The sequence below is a fragment of the Schistocerca piceifrons genome, chromosome 2 (genome assembly GCF_021461385.2).
Source record: "Schistocerca piceifrons isolate TAMUIC-IGC-003096 chromosome 2, iqSchPice1.1, whole genome shotgun sequence".
Classification (NCBI taxonomy): Eukaryota; Metazoa; Arthropoda; class Insecta; order Orthoptera; family Acrididae; genus Schistocerca; species Schistocerca piceifrons.
Genome location: NC_060139.1, coordinates 43142934 through 43164435, shown reverse-complemented (window position 1 = coordinate 43164435; position 21502 = coordinate 43142934). Strand labels below are relative to the sequence as shown.

At 37.1% G+C, this 21502-nt stretch overlaps 1 protein-coding gene across 1 annotated transcript in view; it reads right to left on the bottom strand.

Moving 5' to 3' along the window:
* Positions 1 to 258: 258 nt before the first annotated feature.
* The window catches only part of LOC124775134 (serine protease snake-like), a 284183-nt gene continuing 262939 nt past the window's right edge, over positions 259 to 21502 (bottom strand). The window contains exon 10 of the mRNA XM_047249974.1: positions 259 to 671. Within this exon, the coding sequence (XP_047105930.1) occupies positions 495 to 671 (177 nt within the window). The 3' untranslated portion in view covers positions 259 to 494. The remainder of the gene's footprint in view (positions 672 to 21502) is intronic.

Here is a 21502-nt window from a genome sequence, read left to right as displayed (position 1 = left end):
TATCCCTACCACCTTCAGAATTTGAAAGAGAATATTCCAGTAAACATTGTCAAAAGCTTTCTCTATGTCTACAAATGCTAGAAACATAGGTTTGCCTTTCCTTAATCTATTTTCTAAGATAAGTCGTAGGGTCAGTATTGCCTCACGTGTTCTTATGAAGAGAGGAAAACTACAATGTCATTAATCTTCAAGTCATGAGATTTGTAATTTAAGTTCTTAATTAATAATGTATATTTACATCAAAATTAAAATGTTGGTTTTGTGTAAAGTAAGGTCATTTGATATTTATCAGAAAAAATTTTGATAGCGTATATAATGAATTGATTTTAACAACTTTTTGGCTGAATATCTGAGTGTTAGATCTGCAGTCACAACATACACCAATGAAACCATCAGCTAGCCACATGAAACATTCCTGACTTCAGCTTGACAGTTAAAATATATGGCATGAGAGACTAAAAAACTTTTTACGAGTTGGTAATCTGTTCATTAAGCTAACCATCTGGCCACACAATGCTCTCAATCCATGTAATAAAAGAAGAGACACGTGTATAGACTCCTGGTGAATCTTTTCCAGCACAGTAATTCCCAAATGATGTCACTGCAATAACATGATGAAAATGTTGTCTTCCTATTTTGAAGGACATCTGAAGTGGTCCACCAGAATCACCCTGTAAAATTAAAATTGATAAAAAATTTATCATAGTAATGGAATAATGATTCAAGAGAAAAATTTTGGGATGCATTTAGTGTTAAGAAATTGAATTGGTTTTGGTGTTATTGAAAAAAGGCTTGGTAACTTACTTGGAAATGTTAAGATGCAAAACAAAGGATCTAATATAGTGAAACCATCTTTTCTATTTCAGGGAAAATACAGCTGAACTTTATGAACAAAGAGGGCAGTGAATTCTGTATATAGCAATTTTCACTCTAAACAATAAAGACAGCTAACTTTTAGTTGAATACTTTGAACAGCTACTGAACAACTTTGAACCATAAAACAATTTTGCAGCATAATGCATATAACAGGACTTTAATATCAATATCACACAAAGTCAAAATCAACATACTGATGGAAAGGCACAATGATAGAGACTGCTAAAATATTGAAGCTAGTACCCCGAGACAGTGGACACGTATGTCCAAGTTGTGTTTGTGTGTGTTTTGCATTGCAGAAGGAGGACTTTTCTGAAAGCTTTTTGGTTTAACGGTCTGTTTCGATGTGCCTGTTTGCAACTAAACACCTCCTATGTTTGGTGAGTAGCAATCTAATCTTTCCATATTATTGTTATTTCACTCTGGACTTTCCATTGTCAGACTGGTCCTCCCCCGGTAGCTGAGTGGTCAATGTGACAGAATGTCAATCCTAAGGGCCCGGTTTTGATTCCAGGATGGGCCGGAGATTTTCTCCACTCAGGGACTGGGTGTTGTGTTGTCCTGCTCATCATCAGTTTTCATTAATTATTAAGGTACATCAGTTCTACCAGATACGCACGAGCTCCGTCCCTTGGCAGTAGTGTTATTAAATGGACAAGTAGAGCCCAAAATTAATGACTGTCAGACTATTTTTAAAAATGGATGAGGTTATGTGGAAAAAATCAGGAATCTGAAAGCATTACTGAAGGACAGAAATAATACATAGCAGTATTTTTTTACATTATGAAAGCTTTTGGTATTTGTAATAGGTGTGTTCTTTATGAAATCCATATAGGTATATAAAAGAGTACTAAGGTACTGATGCTAATAAAATGCATTGTGTCACAAGCATCATTGCAAGAGTTTTATTCATGAGTGAGATTTTGGGATCACTTGAAATGAAAATAAGACTGAAATGATAGTGTGGTCTACCTACATTGCTTTAGAATAGTTTCCTCATTAAAGCCATCAAAGACTGGAGAAAAAACACGTGAAAAATAAGGAATTATGGGCTACATTACAGGATGTGCCTGAGATTAAGAAAGTCCTCAGCTGCAAATGGGGATTTTTTGATGGTACTGGGGCAGAAGGAGGAAGGTTCCAATCAGAATGTAAGTAATGCAGTTAATTACAACAAATGTGGGGGTTACCAGCACAACAGCTCCCCATTCCCTGCAGAAAACTGTTCCTGTAATACTAGTATGTCAAAAGAAATAAAGTTAGACCGATTTATTGCAAATATTGATGAACCAACAGGCGCAAATTGTGCTCATATTCTCTGTCTGACAGAACACCATGTCACTTTTGGCATCAAAATGCTGAATATTCCAAACTATGTATTAGCTACCTCATTTTGTAGAAAGCATATGAGCAAAGGAGGGACAGCTATTTATGTGAAAAACAGCCTGTCATTTAATACAATACTCGTAGAGAAATAATGTGTAGAGAAACACTTTGAGGCATGTGTCACAGGAGTAGTAGAAGCCAACAAGAAATTGGCAATCATAGCAGTACACAGGGCTCCATCTGGTAATTTTAAAGTATTCATGAAACAATTAGATTCTGTGCTATTGTATCTCACAAAGCAATATAGGAACATTATAGTGACTGGAGATTTTAATATAGACTTCCTCGGAAGCTCATCTTCTAAGACAGAGTTTGCAAATTTAATGCATACCTACAATTTTGTCTCTGCTGTCAGTTTTCCCACAAGAACTACTGCCACTTCCAGCACTCTAATAGACAATATCTTTGTAGATATGAGTAGAACTCATTACATCAAAGTTGAAAAAGTCATAAATGGTGTCTCTGATCATGACAGGCAAGTACTCACAATTAACAATTTTAATATAAATCAGAGCAAAGCTGGTGCACAGTGGAAAAACCGTTAGAAACATGGATGAGGAAAATATCCAAAACTTGAAATTATGCATTTGGGAGACTGACTGTAGGTATGTTTATCTTGCAAATGATTCTAATACAAAATATAATGTATTTATTGATTGGCGACTCCATGGAGTGTCCTGTGCACCACGACCAGATAATGGGTATACTTGGAAGGAGAGACAGCATTGGTCGTATTTTTTTGTTTTATTAACCGCAAAATCGATTTTCGGTCACTTAGTGACCATCTTCAGTGCTGTAATATATAATTTAAATTGGTAGGCACTGGTGTCAACAAGCTTACAGCGATCACATAAACTGTGACCATCTTCAGTGCTGTAATATATAATTTAAATTGGTAGGCACTGGTGTCAACAAGCTTACAGCGATCACATAAACTGTAAGCTTGTTGACACCAGTGCCTACCAATTTAAATTGTATATTACAGCACTGAAGATGGTCACTAAGTGACCGAAAATTGATTTTGCGGTTAATAAAACAAAAAAATATGACCAATGCTGTCTCTCCTTCCAAGTATAATGTATTTACTTGTTAATTATCAGGTATATTTGAAAGTGTCTTTCCAAAAAAGGTCTGCAGACTACAGAACAGTCAATCAAACAAATAACCATGCCTCACCAAGGGCATAAAAATATCATGCCAGAGAAAAAGAGAACTGTATATAATATCCAGACAATCCAATAATCCCTGCCATATGAACTGTTATAGGACATACTGTAAAATTTCAACTAAAGTCATTAAAAAAAATCTAAAAGTATGTGCATAGAATCTTAAACTAATTATTCAAATAAAAAATCAGCACGATTTGGAATGTAATAAAGAGGGAAACAGGTACTGCACCATCTGACAATGTAAAAACTGCTGTTGAATGCATTACGGGAACAGCAGTGATCAATGTCTTGTAAATAATTACTATTAAAAACAGTCTTGATCACGATTTATTTTATAAGGTGACCGGTTTCGACCACTACTGTGGTCATCTTCAGACCATTGAGTGGAAACCCCTTTCTGTTGATTCTCCAACAGAAAGGGGTTTCCACTCAATGGTCTGAAGATGACCACAGTAGTGGTCGAAACCGGTCACCTTATAAAATAAATCGTGATCAAGACTGTTTTTAATAGTAATTAAAAACTGCTGTCCTAAAAATTAAGAATTTGCGAATAACTGATAGTAAACAGATAGGAGACACATTTAACAACCACTTTCTAACTGTCACTTCTAAAATAGGTTGCAATGGTGACCTAAGGGAAGCTGCAGATATTCTGAAACTTAACCTCCCACAAAGTTTTAATGATATAAACATACCACGCATAACTGTTAATGAAATAACAAAAATAATTCATTCATTGAAAAGTAAAGGATCTTCAGGTATAGATAACATGTCTAGTAAACTGCTGAAAATCTGCAGTAATGATGTAAGCGTAGTACTTACTCACATTTGCAACATATCTCTTTATGAGGAAGTTGTTCCAGAGAGAATGAAATATGCCATTGTGAGACCTCGTTTCAAGTCTGGTGATGCTACAGATGTCAAAAATTATCGTCCTGTCCCTCTCTTAACAACATTTTCAAAGGTTCTTGAAAAGGCAGTGTATAACAGGATTGTTGCACATCTTGATAAACATAATGTTATTAACCATAGACAGTTTGGTTTTGAAGAAAGGATTTCCACAGAGCGCGCCATATACTCACTCACAAATGATGGCTTGAAGTCTATTAATAGTAAGAAGTTACCAGTTAGTGTCTTCTGTGATCTTTCCAAGGCCTTTCATTGTGTAAACCACAAGATACCCTTGGGGAAGGCCTATCATTATGGAATCAAAGGGCCTATAGGTAACTGGCTAAAATCACATCTCGAAAACAGGAAACAAAAGGTGGTTCTAAATGGCTGCAACAGAGGATCTTCTGATCTAGTGGGTTCTGAATGGGGCAAAATACAGCATACAGCATGGAGTTCCCCAGGGATCTGTCCTTGGACCCCTGCTGCTTTTAATATATGTTAATGATTTACCCCTATCCACTGTTGTTGTTGTTGTGGTCTTCAGTCCTGAGACTGGTTTGATGCAGCTCTCCATGCTACTCTATCCTGTGCAAGCTTCTTCATCTCCCAGTACCTACTGCAACCTACATCCTTCTGAATCTGCTTAGTGTATTCATCTCTTGGTCTCCCCCTACGATTTTTACCCTCCACGCTGCCCTCCAATACTAAATTGGTGATCCCTTGATGCCTCAGAACATGTCCTACCAACCGATCCCTTCTTCTGGTCAAGTTGTGCCACAAACTTCTCTTCTCCCCAATCCTATTCAATACTTCCTCATTAGTTATGTGATCTACCCATCTAATCTTCAGCATTCTTCTGTAGCACCACATTTCGAAAGCTTCTATTCTCTTCTTTTCCAAACTATTTATCGTCCATGTTTCACTTCCATACATGGCTACACTCCATACGAATACTTTCAGAAATGACTTCCCGACACTTAAATCAATACTGGATGTTAACAAATTTCTCTTCTTCAGAAACGCTTTCCTTGCCATTGCCAGCCTACATTTTATATCCTCTCTACTTCGACCATCATCAGTTATTTTGCTCCCCAAATAGCAAAACTCCTTTACTACTTTAAGTGCCTCATTTCCTAATCTAATTCCCTCTGCATCACCCGACTTAATTAGACTACATTCCATTATCCTCGTTTTGCTTTTGTTGATGTTCATCTTATATCCTCCTTTCAAGACACTGTCCATTCCATTCAACTGCTCTTCCAAGTCCTTTGCTGTCTCTGACAGAATTACAATGTCATCGGCGAACCTCAAAGTTTTTATTTCTTCTCCATGAATTTTAATCCCTACTCCGAATTTTTCTTTTGTTTCCTTTACTGCTTGCTCAATATACAGATTGAACAACATCGGGGACAGGCTACAACCCTGTCTTACTCCCTTCCCAACCACTGCTTCCCTTTCATGTCCCTCGACTCTTATAACTGCCATCTGGTTTCTGTACAAATTGTAAATAGCCTTTCGCTCCCTGTATTTTACCCCTGCCACCTTTAGAATTTGAAAGAGAGTATTCCAGTCAACATTGTCAAAAGCTTTCTCCAAGTCTACAAATGCTAGAAACGTAGGTTTGCCTTTCCTTAATCTTTCTTCTAAGATAAGTCGTAAGGTCAGTATTGCCTCACGTGTTCCAGTGTTTCTACGGAATCCAAACTGATCTTCCCCGAGGTTGGCTTCTACTAGTTTTTCCATTCGTCTGTAAAGAATTCGTGTTAGTATTTTGCAGCTGTGACTTATTAAGCTGATAGTTCGGTAATTTTCACATCTGTCAACACCTGCTTTCTTTGGGATTGGAATTATTATATTCTTCTTGAAGTCTGAGGGTATTTCGCCTGTTTCATACATCTTGCTCACCAGATGGTAGAGTTTTGTCAGGACTGGCTCTCCCACGGCCGTCAGTAGTTCCAATGGAATATTGTCTACTCCGGGGGCCTTGTTTCGACTCAGGTCTTTCAGTGCTCTGTCAAACTCTTCACGCAGTATTGTATCTCCCATTTCATCTTCATCTACATCCTCTTCCATTTCCATAATATTGTCCTCAAGTACATCGCCCTTGTATAGACCCTCTATATACTCCTTCCACCTTTCTGCTTTCCCTTCTTTGCTTAGAACTGGGTTTCCATCTAAGCTCTTGATATTCATACAAGTCGTTCTCTTATCGCCAAAGATCTCTTTAATTTTCCTGTAGGCGGTATCTATCTTACCCCTAGTGAGATAGGCCTCTACATCCTTACATTTGTCCTCTAGCCATCCCTGCTTAGCCATTTTGCACTTCCTGTCGATCTCATTTTTGAGACGTTTGTATTCCTTTTTGCCTGTTTCACTTACTGCATTTTTATATTTTCTCCTTTCATCAATTAAATTCAATATTTCTTCTGTTACCCAAGGATTTCTACTAGCCGTCGTCTTTTTACCTACTTGATCCTCTGCTGCCTTCACTACTTCATCCCTCAAAGCTACCCATTCTTCCTCTACTGTATTTATTTCCCCCATTCCTGTCAATTGCTCCCTTATGCTCTCCCTGAATCTCTGTACAACCTCTGGTTCTTTTAGTTTATCCAGGTCCCATCTCCTTAAATTCCCACCTTTTTGCAGTTTCTTCAGTTTTAATCTACAGGTCATAACCAATAGATTGTGGTCAGAGTCCACATCTGCCCCTGGAAATGTCTTACAATTTAAAACCTGGTTCCTAAATCTCTGTCTTACCATTATATAATCTATCTGATACCTTTTAGTATCTCCAGGGTTCTTCCATGTATACAACCTTCTTTCATGATTCTTAAACCAAGTGTTAGTTATGATTATGTTGTGCTCTGTGCAAAATTCTACCAGGCGGCTTCCTCTTTCATTTCTTAGCCCCAATCCATATTCACCGACTATGTTTCCTTCTCTCCCTTTTCCTACACTCGAATTCCAGTCACCCATGACTATTAAATTTTCGTCTCCCTTCACAATCTGAATAATTTCTTTTATTTCATCATACATTTCTTCAATTTCTTCGTCATCTGCAGAGCTAGTTGGCATATAAACTTGTACTACTGTAGTAGGTGTGGGCTTCGTATCTATCTTGGCCACAATAATGCGTTCACTATGCTGTTTGTAGTAGCTTACCCGCATTCCTATTTTCCTATTCATTATTAAACCTACACCTGCATTACCCCTATTTGATTTTGTGTTTATAACCCTGTAGTCACCTGACCAGAAGTCTTGTTCCTTCTGCCACCGAACTTCACTAATTCCCACCATATCTAACTTCAACCTATCCATTTCCCTTTTTAAATTTTCTAACCTACCTGCCCGATTAAGGGATCTGACATTCCACGCTCCGATCCGTAGAACGCCAGTTTTCTTTCTCCTGATAACAACATCCTCTTGAGTAGTCCCCGCCCGGAGATCCGAATGGGGGACTATTTTACCTCCGGAATATTTTACCCAAGAGGACGCCATCATCATGTAATCATACAGTAAAGCTGCATGCCCTCGGGAAAAATTACGGCTGTAGTTTCCCCTTGCTTTCAGCCGTTCGCAGTACCAGCACAGCAAGGCCGTTTTGGTTATTGTTACAAGGCCAGATCAGTCAATCATCCAGACTGTTGCCCTTGCAACTACTGAAAAGGCTGCTGCCCCTCTTCAGGAACCACACTTTTGTCTGGCCTCTCAACAGATACCCCTCCGTTGTGGTTGCACCTACGGTACGGCTATCTGTATCGCTGAGGCACGCAAGCCTCCCCACCAACGGCAAGGTCCATGGTTCATGGGGGGGGCCCTATCCACTATCCCTAACAAATACAAATGATGCATATAACACATTTTCTTCCATTTTCATGGGATATTTTGAAATGTATTTTCCAAAAAAGCTGTCAAAAATCAGGTCACATGGCAATACAAAGCCAAGTTCTTGGATCACAGCTGGCATCAAAACTTCCTGTGGAACTCTAAAGAGACTAATTTCTAAAATGAAAACATCCACAGACTCACAATTCATAAAATATGTCAGGAATTACAAGAGGGTATATAGAAAAGTAATTGCTAAAGCAAAATTCATGAGTAATGATAGTTTTATAAGACAGTCTGAAAACAAATCAAAAGCCTTATGGGGTATTGTGAAGACTGAAACGGGGAAGAGCTGCGAAAACCAGGACATTAGCCTCAAAAATTTTTAAAATGTCAATATTAATTAACAAGATTTGCCAAATTATATTAACAATTATTTCACAAATGCAACAACTTCATTAAGCTTAAAATTTACAAACAAAGAAAAACCTGAATATCCAGAAACAGCTTGCAGGATGAGGGTAGAGCCAACAAATGAGGGTGAAGTGTTGAAAGTGATACAAAGCTTGAAACCCAAAATGTCGGCTGGCATAGATGCGGTGCCTGTGTCACTCATAACAAGGACAGCACCACAAATTGCAAAGCCCTTTGCACACATAGGCAATTTATCATTCAGTGAAGGAGCTTTTCCAGAAAGGCTGAAAATTTCAAAAGTGAAGCCATTATTTAAAAAAGGTGACAAGTATAAGGTAGAAAACTATCGCCCAATATAGCTCCTCCCAGCATTTTCAAAAATATTAGAAAAACTGATGAAGCACCGAATCAACAAATATCTAAATGACCATAATTTACTAAACAGAAATCAGCATGGCTTCCAAGCATGTAAAAATACCGAAACAGCAGTAATGTGCTACACTGAACAAATAATCAAAAATCTAGAAAAAGATTATAGTGTAGTAGGAGTAAATTTAGACCTCTCCAAAGCTTTTGACACTGTGAACCAGGACATTCTTTTAGAAAAATTAGAAGTGTTGGGTATGCATGGGATAGGAAAAAAATGGTTTGAATCATACCTAAACAACAGAACACTGGTTGTAAGACTGACATCATCTTACTCCAACCACAAAATAAATTCAGTATTAGAGGCAAAAAATGTAGAAGTTGGAGTACCACAAGGCAGCATTCTAGGGCCCATATTGTGTTTGTCTATATAAATGATTTTCACACCTCAGATGATGCAGCCAAAGCAATAATATTTGCCAATGATACTAGTGTGATAATAAGTACACCAAAGCAATTGCTACTAACAATTACTGATAAAATACTAAATTACATCCACTCTTGGCTCAATGCATTGTTATACCTTTGCATAAAAATGGGGACAGATCTGATGTCAACAATTACCGTCCAATCTCCCTTCTAACAGCTTCATCCAAAATCTTTGAGAAAGTAATGTATTCAAGAGTAGCTTCACATATCTGTAAAAATGAAGTACTAACAAAATGTCAGTTTGGTTTCCAGAAAGGTTTTTCAACAGAAAATACCATATATGCTTTCACTAATCAAATTTTGAATGATCTAAATAACCAAACACCACCCATTGGGATTTTTTGTGATCTCTCAAAGGCTTTTGATTGTGTAAATCATGAAATTCTGCTAGACAAGCTCAAATATTGTGGCATGAGTGGGACAGTGCACAAATTGTTCAATTCGTACCTAACTGGACGAGAGCAGAAAGTTGAAATAAGCAGTTCTCATAATATGCAAAGATCAGCTCATTCCTCAAACTGGGGAACTATCAAGAATGGGGTTCCACAAGGGTCAGTCTTGGGTCCTTTGTTGTTCTTAATATATATTAATTACTTGCCATTCTATATTCATGAAGAGGCAAAGTTAGTTCTCTTTGCTGATGATACAAGTATAGTAATCACACCTGATAAACAAGAATTAACTGATGAAATTATCAATACTGTCTTTCAGAAAATTACTAAGTGGTTCCTTGTAAACGGACTCTCACTGAATTTTGATAAGACACAGTACATACAGTTCCGTACAGTGAATGATATGACACCATTAATAAATATAGACCTTAATCAGAAGCCTATAGCTAAGGTAGAATATTCCAAATTTTTAGGTGAGTCCATTGATGAGAGATTAAATTGGAAGAAACACATTGATGATCTGCTGAAATGTTTCAGTTCAGCTACTTATGCAATAAGGGTCATTGCAAATTTTGGTGATAAACATCTTAGTAAATTAGCTTGCTACACCTATTTTCACTCATTGCTTTCATATCGTATCGTATTTTGGGGTAATTCATCACTGAGGAATAAAGTATTTATTGCACAAAAGCATGTAATCAGAATAATAGCTGGAGTCCACCCAAGATCATCCTGCAGACATTTATTTAAGGATCTAGGGATATTCACAGTAGCTTCTCAGTATATATACTCTCATATGAAATTTGTTATTAACAACCAAACCCAATTCAAAAGTAATAGCAGTGTGCATAACTACAATACTAGGAGAAAGGATGATCTTCACTATTCAAGATTAAATCTAACTTTGGCTCAGAAAGGGGTGAATTATACTGCCACTAAAGTCTTTGGTCACTTACCAAATAGTATCAAAAATCTGGCAGATGACCAACAAGTATTTAAGAAGAAATTAAAAGAACTTCTGAATGACAACTCCTTCTACTCCATAGAGGAATTTTTAGATATAAATTAAGAAAAAAAACACAAAAAAATTATTAAAAAATAAAAAAACACACAAAAAATAAAAAAGTTGTCATATTAACTTAAGTATGTTGTTAAATTAACTTAATTATGTCATGTATTGGAAAATTTGACTCGTTCCACATCATTACGAAATATCATATTCATGATCCATGGAACTAGTATTAATCTGATCTAATCTAAGGTTGACATTGAATGTAAATAAAACAAATTATATGCAGTTTGGGAAAAGATGTCAAAATGTAAATCTCGATCTGGTATGGGGTGACAAAGCCTTAGACAGAGTGACATCCACAAAATTGCTGGGGATTCATGTGGACGAAAACTTAAATTTTAATGACCACATAATAAAACTTGCACAGAAACTTAATTCAGCCTGTTATGCCCTCAGAATTATTGCAAATGTTTGTACCTCAGAGGGTGCCAGAATGGCATATTTCGGCTATTTTCAATCTCTTGCCACATACGGAATAATATTTTGGGGTTCCACAACAGGGCGCCTAAAACAAATTTTTTTGTTGCAGAAGACGGCCATCCAAATAATAACTCACAGTCATCCACAGACACACTGCAAACCCATATTCAAAAAGCTTAGAATACTTACTATACCATCATTATACATATACAAATGTGTATTGTATGTCAGGACCCACATTGCAGATTTTCAGACAAATGCCGACTTTCATAACTACAATACCCATAATAGCGCAGCACTCCGTACTCAGCGAACAAAAAGAGCGAATACACAAAGGCATGTGAGCCATATCGGTACAAAACTGTACAACGCACTGCCAGTCAACATCAGGCAGTCAGAAGATGATAACAAATTTAAAAAATTTCTAGTAGAACAATGTTTTTATTCTGTAAATGACTATGTAGGTCAATAAATTTTTTCTGATGATATTTATAAAGGCAAAATGGAAAATACTCAATCTGCACCTAATCATTCATTACCTAACCATTCATTACATTTACATACTTAAAGGACAGCTGTTGTGTGATGTAAATATATACTTAAGCAGTGTTGTGTACATAATGACTTGCCGTTTAGGGAGGACAAAACTAAAGCCTTATGAAAAATAGACTATGCATTTAAAGTAACAATTAGGGATGTATATAGGCCATATTAATTTCGTATTGTTATTATTAACTTAATTGTATTATTTTGTTTTGTACTTTTTTACGTATATATTGTTTGTGTCCCATTTCTCTGAAATGGCTTACATGTACCCATGACAACATCCATACAATATTTATTGTCGATGGATGGATAAGTAAAATAAATAAATAAATAAATTAGTAAAAATTGTGAATTCCCAATGTTTGCTGATGATACAAAGCATTGTAGTGGATGGTAAGTCTACTGCTGATCTGGAGACTGATGTTAATGATATACTCAGAGAAGTTACAGCTTGGTTTTCAATTAATTCTCTTTCAGTAAATGTTAAAAAAACTAATTTTATACAGTTCCACTCAAAAAATAAAACTCCAGAAAATATAGTAATTGCTCGTGACAACCAGGAACTAGAACAGGTGCACTCCACTAAATTCTTAGGGATTCACATTAACAGTAGGCTCAACTGGGAACAGCATGTGTCCCTTACTCTAAAATTGATTTCATCAGCAACTTTTGCTTTAAGAATCATTACTCATTTTGTGGACATCAACATTTTAACTCATTAATGAGTTATGGAATAATCTTCTGGGATAATTCACCAACCTCAAAAAAAATCTTAACTGCTCAGAAGAGAACAGTCAGAATCATGTGTGGGGTTCCTCCATGAACCTCATGTAAAAAACTTTTCACATAGTTAGAAATACTGACTACAACTTGTCAGTACATATACTCTCTGATGAATGTTGTTAATCAAGACTATGCTCAGTATGAAACAAATTGTTCATACCATAACTACAATACTAGAGGTACAGATGATCTACATGTCGAATGAAAAAATACATCACTTGTACAGAAGGGAGTAAAGTATGCTGCTATGAAGACTTTTAATGCATTGCCTAATTATATTAAATTTACAAGAGAAAATGAAATGCAATTCAAAGCTAAATGAAAAAAATACCTGCTTGGCCACCCTCTGTACTCCTTGGATGAATTCTTTCCCAGAAATAATGCACTCCCTTAATAATAGATGTATTTAGTCTCTTTGTTATTAGATGGATGATACGATATTATGTTAATATTATAGTGTTAATGTTATAGTTATAGTGTTATAGTGTGAATTGCTATACTAGTTAAATTACAGTTTGTAAATGAGAAAAAGTGATACTTATTAATATCTATATCATTGTATTATATAACTATTCTGTAGCATTAATTGTATTTGTACAACTGTATTGACATGTTCCACATCCAGGTGAATGACTCGCATGTACGGATCCATGGAATACGTGTACCAAATTAAAAAAAATAAAAATAAAATAAAACCACTTAATAAGTAGTAAGATACATGTATATGGCAGAATACTAAGTAGTAGACAAGAGTAAAGCATCAACTCCGTTGGAGACATCTCAAGAATTGGCAATAGTAAACAATCATCATTTAGCAACATTCTGAACAGAAAAGGCAACTCATATGAAGCATGGTTTATTATTGTTAAAAAAATACTGCACTGTATTACAATTACAGAACTTTAAGGAAAAAAATGAACACTGTTGGCCATTAAAATTACAACACCAGGAAGGGCAGGAAATATTGATATTTTACTTACTGTGCATGTACAGTATAGTAGTGTGAATATATGATTGAATTTGTAGGTGATTTGAGGGTACAGAGTGTATAAAATTTAGTATACAGACCTGCCACATCTGGTAGAAACAGTGGCTGCAACCTGAATAGAAAAAGAGTCAAATTCAATTTAGATGACAGATACAGCTTTGTCATTCCACGCTGTTTCAACTTTATGTCACACATTATCAATCTTAGTAGCTGACAAATAGTGGCATGCCCATCTCTTGGTAACTTGTGACCAAACTTTTCAGTGGGTACATCTACTTGTATATCTATATCTACTTGATTATTCTGCAATTCACAGTTACAGGCCTAGCAGAGGGTTTGTCAAACCACTTTCAAGCTATTTCACTATCATTCCACTCTCAAACAGCATATGGGAAAAATTAACATTTACATCATTCCACATGAGCTCTGATTTGTCTTATTTAATTATGATGACCATTTCTTGCTCTACAGGTGGGTGCCAACAAAGGAATTTCACACACTGAGGAGTAAGTTGGTGACTGAAATTTCATGAGGAGATCCTGCTGCAACAACAGATGACTTTGTTTTAATGATCTTCACCCCAATTTGCATATCATTTCCATGACACTCTCTCCATTTTTTGTGATAATACAAAATTAGCTGCTCTTCTTTGGACTTTTTCAATATCCTCCATCAGTCCAAACTGATGTGGATCCACAACGCATGGCAGTACTCCAGAAGGTGGTGGACAAGTGTAGGGTAATTAAAGTCTGGCGTAGACCTGCCAATGAATCACAGTTTTTGGTTTGCTTTCTTCACAACGTTATTTGTGTGATCATTTCAATTTAAGTTATTCAGAATTATAATCATGGAGTATTTAGATTTGTGTGACTGAAATGTAATGGAATCCTTTTAGTACTCATGTGAATGACATTTCATTATTTAGAGTCAATTGCCACTTTTTGCACTGTATGCACATCTCAGATATCATTCTGCAGTTGGTTCTGATCACCTGGTGACCATTATAGATGGTAATGACACCATCATATGCAAACAGTCTAAGAAAGCAGCTCATATTGTCTCCCAAAATTAGGTGTTCTTACCATTATAGGTGTATACACATTGAAAGTTATATTGCTTGTGAAAACAATAACTCCAAATTTCAACTGTGACATGCACCAGTGTGATACAAGGCAAAAGTTCAGATACAATGTAAATAGCCACAGAACAGCTTTATATGAAAAAAAAAAATGCACTTCATGCTGGGCTGAAGCTAGCCAATGCCCTACCAAAAAGTCTCACAACCCTTCCTACTAACAAATTAAAAGAGCAGCTAACAAGAATTCTAATTGAAAACCCTTTTTATTCATTAGACAAGCATTATATCTGTATGAAAAGCGCTTCATAATATGTCAAGCTCATAGTTTTAAGTAACCTACAACTAATATAATGTTGATAACAACAATATTTGTAATATTGTGATTGTATACTACCAAATGTAAAATGCATCGAGTGTAAAATTTATTAATACAAACAAATCTTCAGTTTGTAATTTATAAACTAACATATTCAGAAGAATAATCTGTATGATGTCCTGAAACTGTATTATTTCTACAGACTGTATTTGATTATTCGATGTTGAATAAATATTATTATTATTATTATTATTATTATTATTCATTACTTTGTGGGAATAAAAGGCTAGTATTTTCTGAATCCATGTTTGCTATTTGTTAATAAATCATTTTCTTCAAGGCAATTCATAGTGCTTGAACACAGTATATGTTTCAAAATCCTACTGCAGATCAGCATTAGTGGTATCGGTCTGTAATCCAGCGGGTCACTCTTATTTCCTTTCATGGGCATTGGTGTGACTTGTGCACCTTTCCAGTCTTTAGGACCAGATCTTTCAATTGGTGAGCTGCTGCACATCATTGCTTAGTACGGAGCTGCCGTATCAGCATACTCTAAAAGAACCTGACTAGTATACAATCAGGATCAGAGAGCTTGCCTTTATTAAGTGATTTAAGCTGCTTCACTACACGAAGGGTATCAACTTCTAAGTTACTCATGCTGGAAGTTGTTTTTGATTCAAATTCTGGAGTACTTACTTCATCTTCTTTGGTGAAGAGATTTCTGAAAAACTATTTAGTAACTCTCCTTTAGTGGCACCGTCATAAGATCACTGTAGCTCTTGTGTAGTGAGGGTATTGATAGTGTCTTGCTGCTGTTGTAATTTACACATGACCAGAATCTCTTTGGGTTTCCTGTCAGATTTTGAGATGGAGTTTCACTATGGAAATTATTGAAAGGATCTTGCATTGAAGTTCATGATAAATTTTGAGCTTCTGTAAAGCTTAACAGATCTTAGCACTTTTGCATTCTTATAAATTTGGCATGCCTTTTTTTCCATTGCTTTTGCAACATCATTGTGAGCTGTTTTGTGTACCATGGGGAATCAGTGCCATCTTTTATTAATTTATTTTGTTTATATCGCTCAATTGCTACTGATACTATTTCTCTGAATTTAAGCCACATTTGGTCTATGCTTATGTAGTCAGATTGGAAGGAATTTCAGTTGTGTCTTAGCAAGACATCAAGCCCTTGTGATTGCTAATCCCTATATCCATCACGATGCTCCCTATTTGCTCAGGATTACTTATTCAAACAGGGCAAGTATTTCATCATAACAATTTAAAGCCTAGATGAGCACCTGAAGTTAATATTCAACATAATTTTCTGAAAAAGCATTTAGTATGGTTTTGGATAATTTTTTACACCTACCACCAATCATAAATATGTATTTTCGCCATTGAGGACAGATTGAAATCACTACCAGCTATAATTGTGTGAGTGGGGTACATATTTGATTTAACACTCTCACTTCTTTTGAAGTGTTCAGCAACAGTACTATCTGAGTCAGCAAGTTGGTAAAAGGAACCAATTATTAATTTACAGAAAATGTTAATGAAAAGACCCAGTATTACAGTAGAACTAACAATGGAGTAGTGATTGATGGAACAAATGACAGCTACAATGAAGAGGAACCATACCTGGTTTGAAAAGTTGTTAATAAGGTAATAAAAAACAGAGTTCAGACAAAATTAATATTGTGTAGAATTCCATACATATATGACTTCCAAGCAAAAACCTCTGTATTTATAAATTAAACAAACAAATAGCAAAACCAGCAGCTAAGCATGAGTGTGTGACAGTAACTGACAAACATCTTTCTCAGCAGAAATGATTAAACAAGGCATAACTGCATATGGTATGAAAAGGGAAAAAAGCTCTGTGTTACAGAATGAGTGCATAAAGTGATTTTCCACTGTGAAACAGTTTTGGAAAAGGATGTTTAGTATTTTAGCCTTTCCTACGTCATTTTCTGTTTCAGCACCATAATGGTCAGAGTGTATCTGAGGTAATGACTCCAATCTGTTTCCTGATTTAATGTTAAGACCAGAAATTTTCAGGTTTTTCTATCAAACTGGTAGATAGAGTTTTACTCCTTTATTCATTGAACAGTTCATGCATGGCCCTCCTCATACTAATTTTGATTTCATTAAGTTTTTATTTGTGTGTGAGGTTTTGGTTACGTATAAAATTTGCAATGAAGCTCTCTCTGCTGTTGCAGCAGCTTCCTAACATGGCTGTCAAACCATCCCTCACAATTCTGCTCAGTACATTTTCTAAAGTGTGTTGTACGATGATCTCAAACTTTGTCTATTGATGTTCAGCATTGTCAGTGCTCGACATGAAATTTTCATGATGAACTGTCCGGTAATCTGAAATCTGTATCTTGTCACACTTGCTGAACAGATAGATCTTCCTGTCTTTCTCTGTATTACTATTTACAGCCGTATTCCATCATGCAGCGATCACCATATGATTTTTAATTACCTGTTCTACATTAATTGAGTCAAAGAGTTCAGGCCCGTTTGTCACCAGCCAGTCTAAGATGCTATCTTCACAAGTTAGTTCTCTGATTAACTGCTCAAGGTGATCTTCAGATAGGGCTCTTATAACCTTTCCCTACCAAATGTCTGAGTCAGATTAGTCTCCCAATCTTTAGCTGCTAAGTTAAAATCTGCACCTAAATCTGTAACATCACCAGGAAATTTTCAGGAAATATTCTCCAAGTTTCCCCTCAACTGTCTTGCCATTACTATTGCTGAGGCAGGGTCTATACAAGCATCTGATGACCATGTTTGATGCACTTTTAAAACTTATTTTCACCCAAATTATTGTGTTTTATGTACCCAATGACACTCCATACACTCAAACCAGGTGCTGTGTCTACAGTGATCAGCCAGAACATTATGACCACTGACCACCTAAACCCATCCAGGTGATAACAGCATCACCTGGTGAAGAATGCTGCTAGTCAGACACACACACCTGGTGCATTTTGTAGTGGCGTGGTGGCAAGACAGCCAAGCCACTCGGAGGTAGCCAAAAGGCACGCGTTAAGCTCACGCAGATTGGCGTGAGGTCTGGAACAAGGTAAAGTAATTATCCTATAAAGAAAAGAACATAGTTCTTGGAATACTTAACTTTAATCCACAATTGGAGAACATCACTCTTGTTTAGACATTATTACACTGAATATATACTGGTAATGGCGCCTTGCTAGGTCGTAGCAAATGACGTAGCTGAAGGCTATGCTAACTATCGTCTCAGGAAATGAGAGCGTATTTGTCAGTGAACCATTGCTATTAACGTCGGCTGTACAACTGGGGCGAATGCTAGGACACCTCACTAGACCTGCCGTGTGATGGCGCTCGGTCTGCTATCACTGACAGTGGCGACACGCGGGTCCGGCGTATACTAATGGACCGCGGCCGATTTAAAGGCTACCACCTCCCCCCAATGAACCATGGACCTTGCCGTTGGTGGGGAGGCTTGCGTGCCTCAGCGATACAGATAGCCGTACCGTAGGTGCAACCACAACGGAGGGGTATCTGTTGAGAGGCCAGACAAACGTGTGGTTCCTGAAGAGGGGCAGCAGCCTTTCCAGTAGTTGCAAGGGCAACAGTCTGGATGATTGACTGATCTGGCCTTGTAACAATAACCAAAACAGCCTTGCTGTACTGGTACTGCGAACGGCTGAAAGCAAGGGGAAACTACAGCCATAATTTTTCCCGAGGGCATGCAGCTTTACTGTATGATTACATGATGATGGCGTCCTCTTGGGTAAAATATTCCGGAGGTAAAATAGTCCCCCATTCGGATCTCCGGGCGGGGACTACTCAAGAGGATGTCGTTATCAGGAGAAACAAAACTGGCGTTCTACGGATCGGAGCGTGGAATGTCAGATCCCTTAATCGGGCAGGTAGGTTAGAAAATTTAAAAAGGGAAATGGATAGGTTGAAGTTAGATATAGTGGGAATTAGTGAAGTTCGGTGGCAGGAGGAACAAGACTTCTGGTCAGGTGACTACAGGGTTATAAACACAAAATCAAATAGGGGTAATGCAGGAGTAGGTTTAATAATGAATAGGAAAATAGGAATGCGGGTAAGCTACTACAAACAGCATAGTGAACGCATTATTGTGGCCAAGATAGATACGAAGCCCACGCCTACTACAGTAGTACAAGTTTATATGCCAACTAGCTCTGCAGATTACGAAGAAATTGAAGAAATGTATGATGAAATAAAAGAAATTATTCAGATTGTGAAGGGAGACGAAAATTTAATAGTCATGGGTGACTGGAATTCGAGTGTAGGAAAAGGGAGAGAAGGAAACATAGTAGGTGAATATGGATTGGGGGACAGAAATGAAAGAGGAAGCCGCCTGGTCGAATTTTGCACAGAGCACAACATAATCATAACTAACACTTGGTTTAAGAATCATGAAAGAAGGTTGTATACATGGAAGAACCCTGGAGATACTAAAAGGTATCAGATAGATTATATAATGGTAAGACAGAGATTTAGGAACCAGGTTTTAAATTGTAAGACATTTCCAGGGGCAGATGTGGACTCTGACCACAATCTATTGGTTATGACCTGTAGATTAAAACTGAAGAAACTGCAAAAAGGTGGGAATTTAAGGAGATGGGACCTGGATAAACTAAAAGAACCAGAGGTTGTACAGAGATTCAGGGAGAGCATAAGGGAGCAATTGACAGGAATGGGGGAAATAAATACAGTAGAAGAAGAATGGGTAGCTTTGAGGGATGAAGTAGTGAAGGCAGCAGAGGATCAAGTAGGTAAAAACACGAGGGCTAGTAGAAATCCTTGGGTAACAGAAGAAATACTGAATTTAATTGATGAAAGGAGAAAATATAAAAATGCAGTAAGTGAAACAGGCAAAAAGGAATACAAACGTCTCAAAAATGAGATCGACAGGAAGTGCAAAATGGCTAAGCAGGGATGGCTAGAGGACAAATGTAAGGATGTAGAGGCCTATCTCACTAGGGGTAAGATAGATACCGCCTACAGGAAAATTAAAGAGACCTTTGGAGATAAGAGAACGACTTGTATGAATATCAAGAGCTCAGATGGAAACCCAGTTCTAAGCAAAGAAGGGAAAGCAGAAAGGTGGAAGGAGTATATAGAGGGTCTATACAAGGGCGATGTACTTGAGGACAATATTATGGAAATGGAAGAGGATGTAGATAAAGATGAAATGGGAGATATGATACTGCGTGAAGAATTTGACAGAGCACTGAAAGACCTGAGTCGAAACAAGGCCCCCGGAGTAGACAATATTCCATTGGAACTACTGACGGCCGTGGGAGAGCCAGTCCTGACAAAACTCTACCATCTTGTGAGCAAGATGTATGAAACAGGCGAAATACCCTCAGACTTCAAGAAGAATATGATAATTCCAGTCCTAAAGAAAGCAGGTGTTGACAGATGTGAAAATTACCAAACTGTCAGCTTAATAAGTCACAGCTGCAAAATACTAACACGAATTCTTTACAGACGAATGGAAAAACTAGTAGAAGCCAACCTCGGGGAAGATCAGTTTGGATTCCGTAGAAACACTGGAACACGTGAGGCGATACTGACCTTACGACTTATCTTAGAAGAAAGATTAAGGAAAGGCAAACCTACGTTTCTAGCATTTGTAGACTTAGAGAAAGCTTTTGACAATGTTGACTGGAATACTCTCTTTCAAATTCTAAAGGTGGCAGGGGTAAAATACAGGGAGCGAAAGGCTATTTACAATTTGTACAGAAACCAGATGGCAGTTATAAGAGTCGAGGGACATGAAAGGGAAGCAGTGGTTGGGAAGGGAGTAAGACAGGGTTGTAGCCTCTCCCCGATGTTGTTCAATCTGTATATTGAGCAAGCAGTAAAGGAAACAAAAGAAAAATTCAGAGTAGGTATTAAAATTCATGGAGAAGAAATAAAAACTTTGAGGTTCGCCGATGACATTGTAATTCTGTCAGAGACAGCAAAGGACTTGGAAGAGCAGTTTAATGGAATGGACAGTGTCTTGAAAGGAGGATATAAGATGAACATCCACAAAAGCAAAACAAGGATAATGGAATGTAGTCTAATTAAGTCGGGTGATGCCGAGGGAATTAGATTAGGAAATGAGGCACTTAAAGTAGTAAAGGAGTTTTGCTATTTGGGGAGCAAAATAACTGATGATGGTCGAAGTAGAGAGGATATAAAACGTAGGCTGGCAATGGCAAGGAAAGCGTTTCTGAAGAAGAGAAATTTGTTAACATCCAGTATTGATTTAAGTGTCAGGAAGTCATTTCTGAAAGTATTTGTATGGAGTGTAGCCATGTATGGAAGTGAAACATGGACGATAAATAGTTTGGACAAGAAGAGAATAGAAGCTTTCGAAATGTGGTGCTACAGAAGAATGCTGAAGATTAGATGGGTAGATCACATAACTAATGAGGAAGTATTGAATAGGATTGGGGAGAAGAGAAGTTTGTGGCACA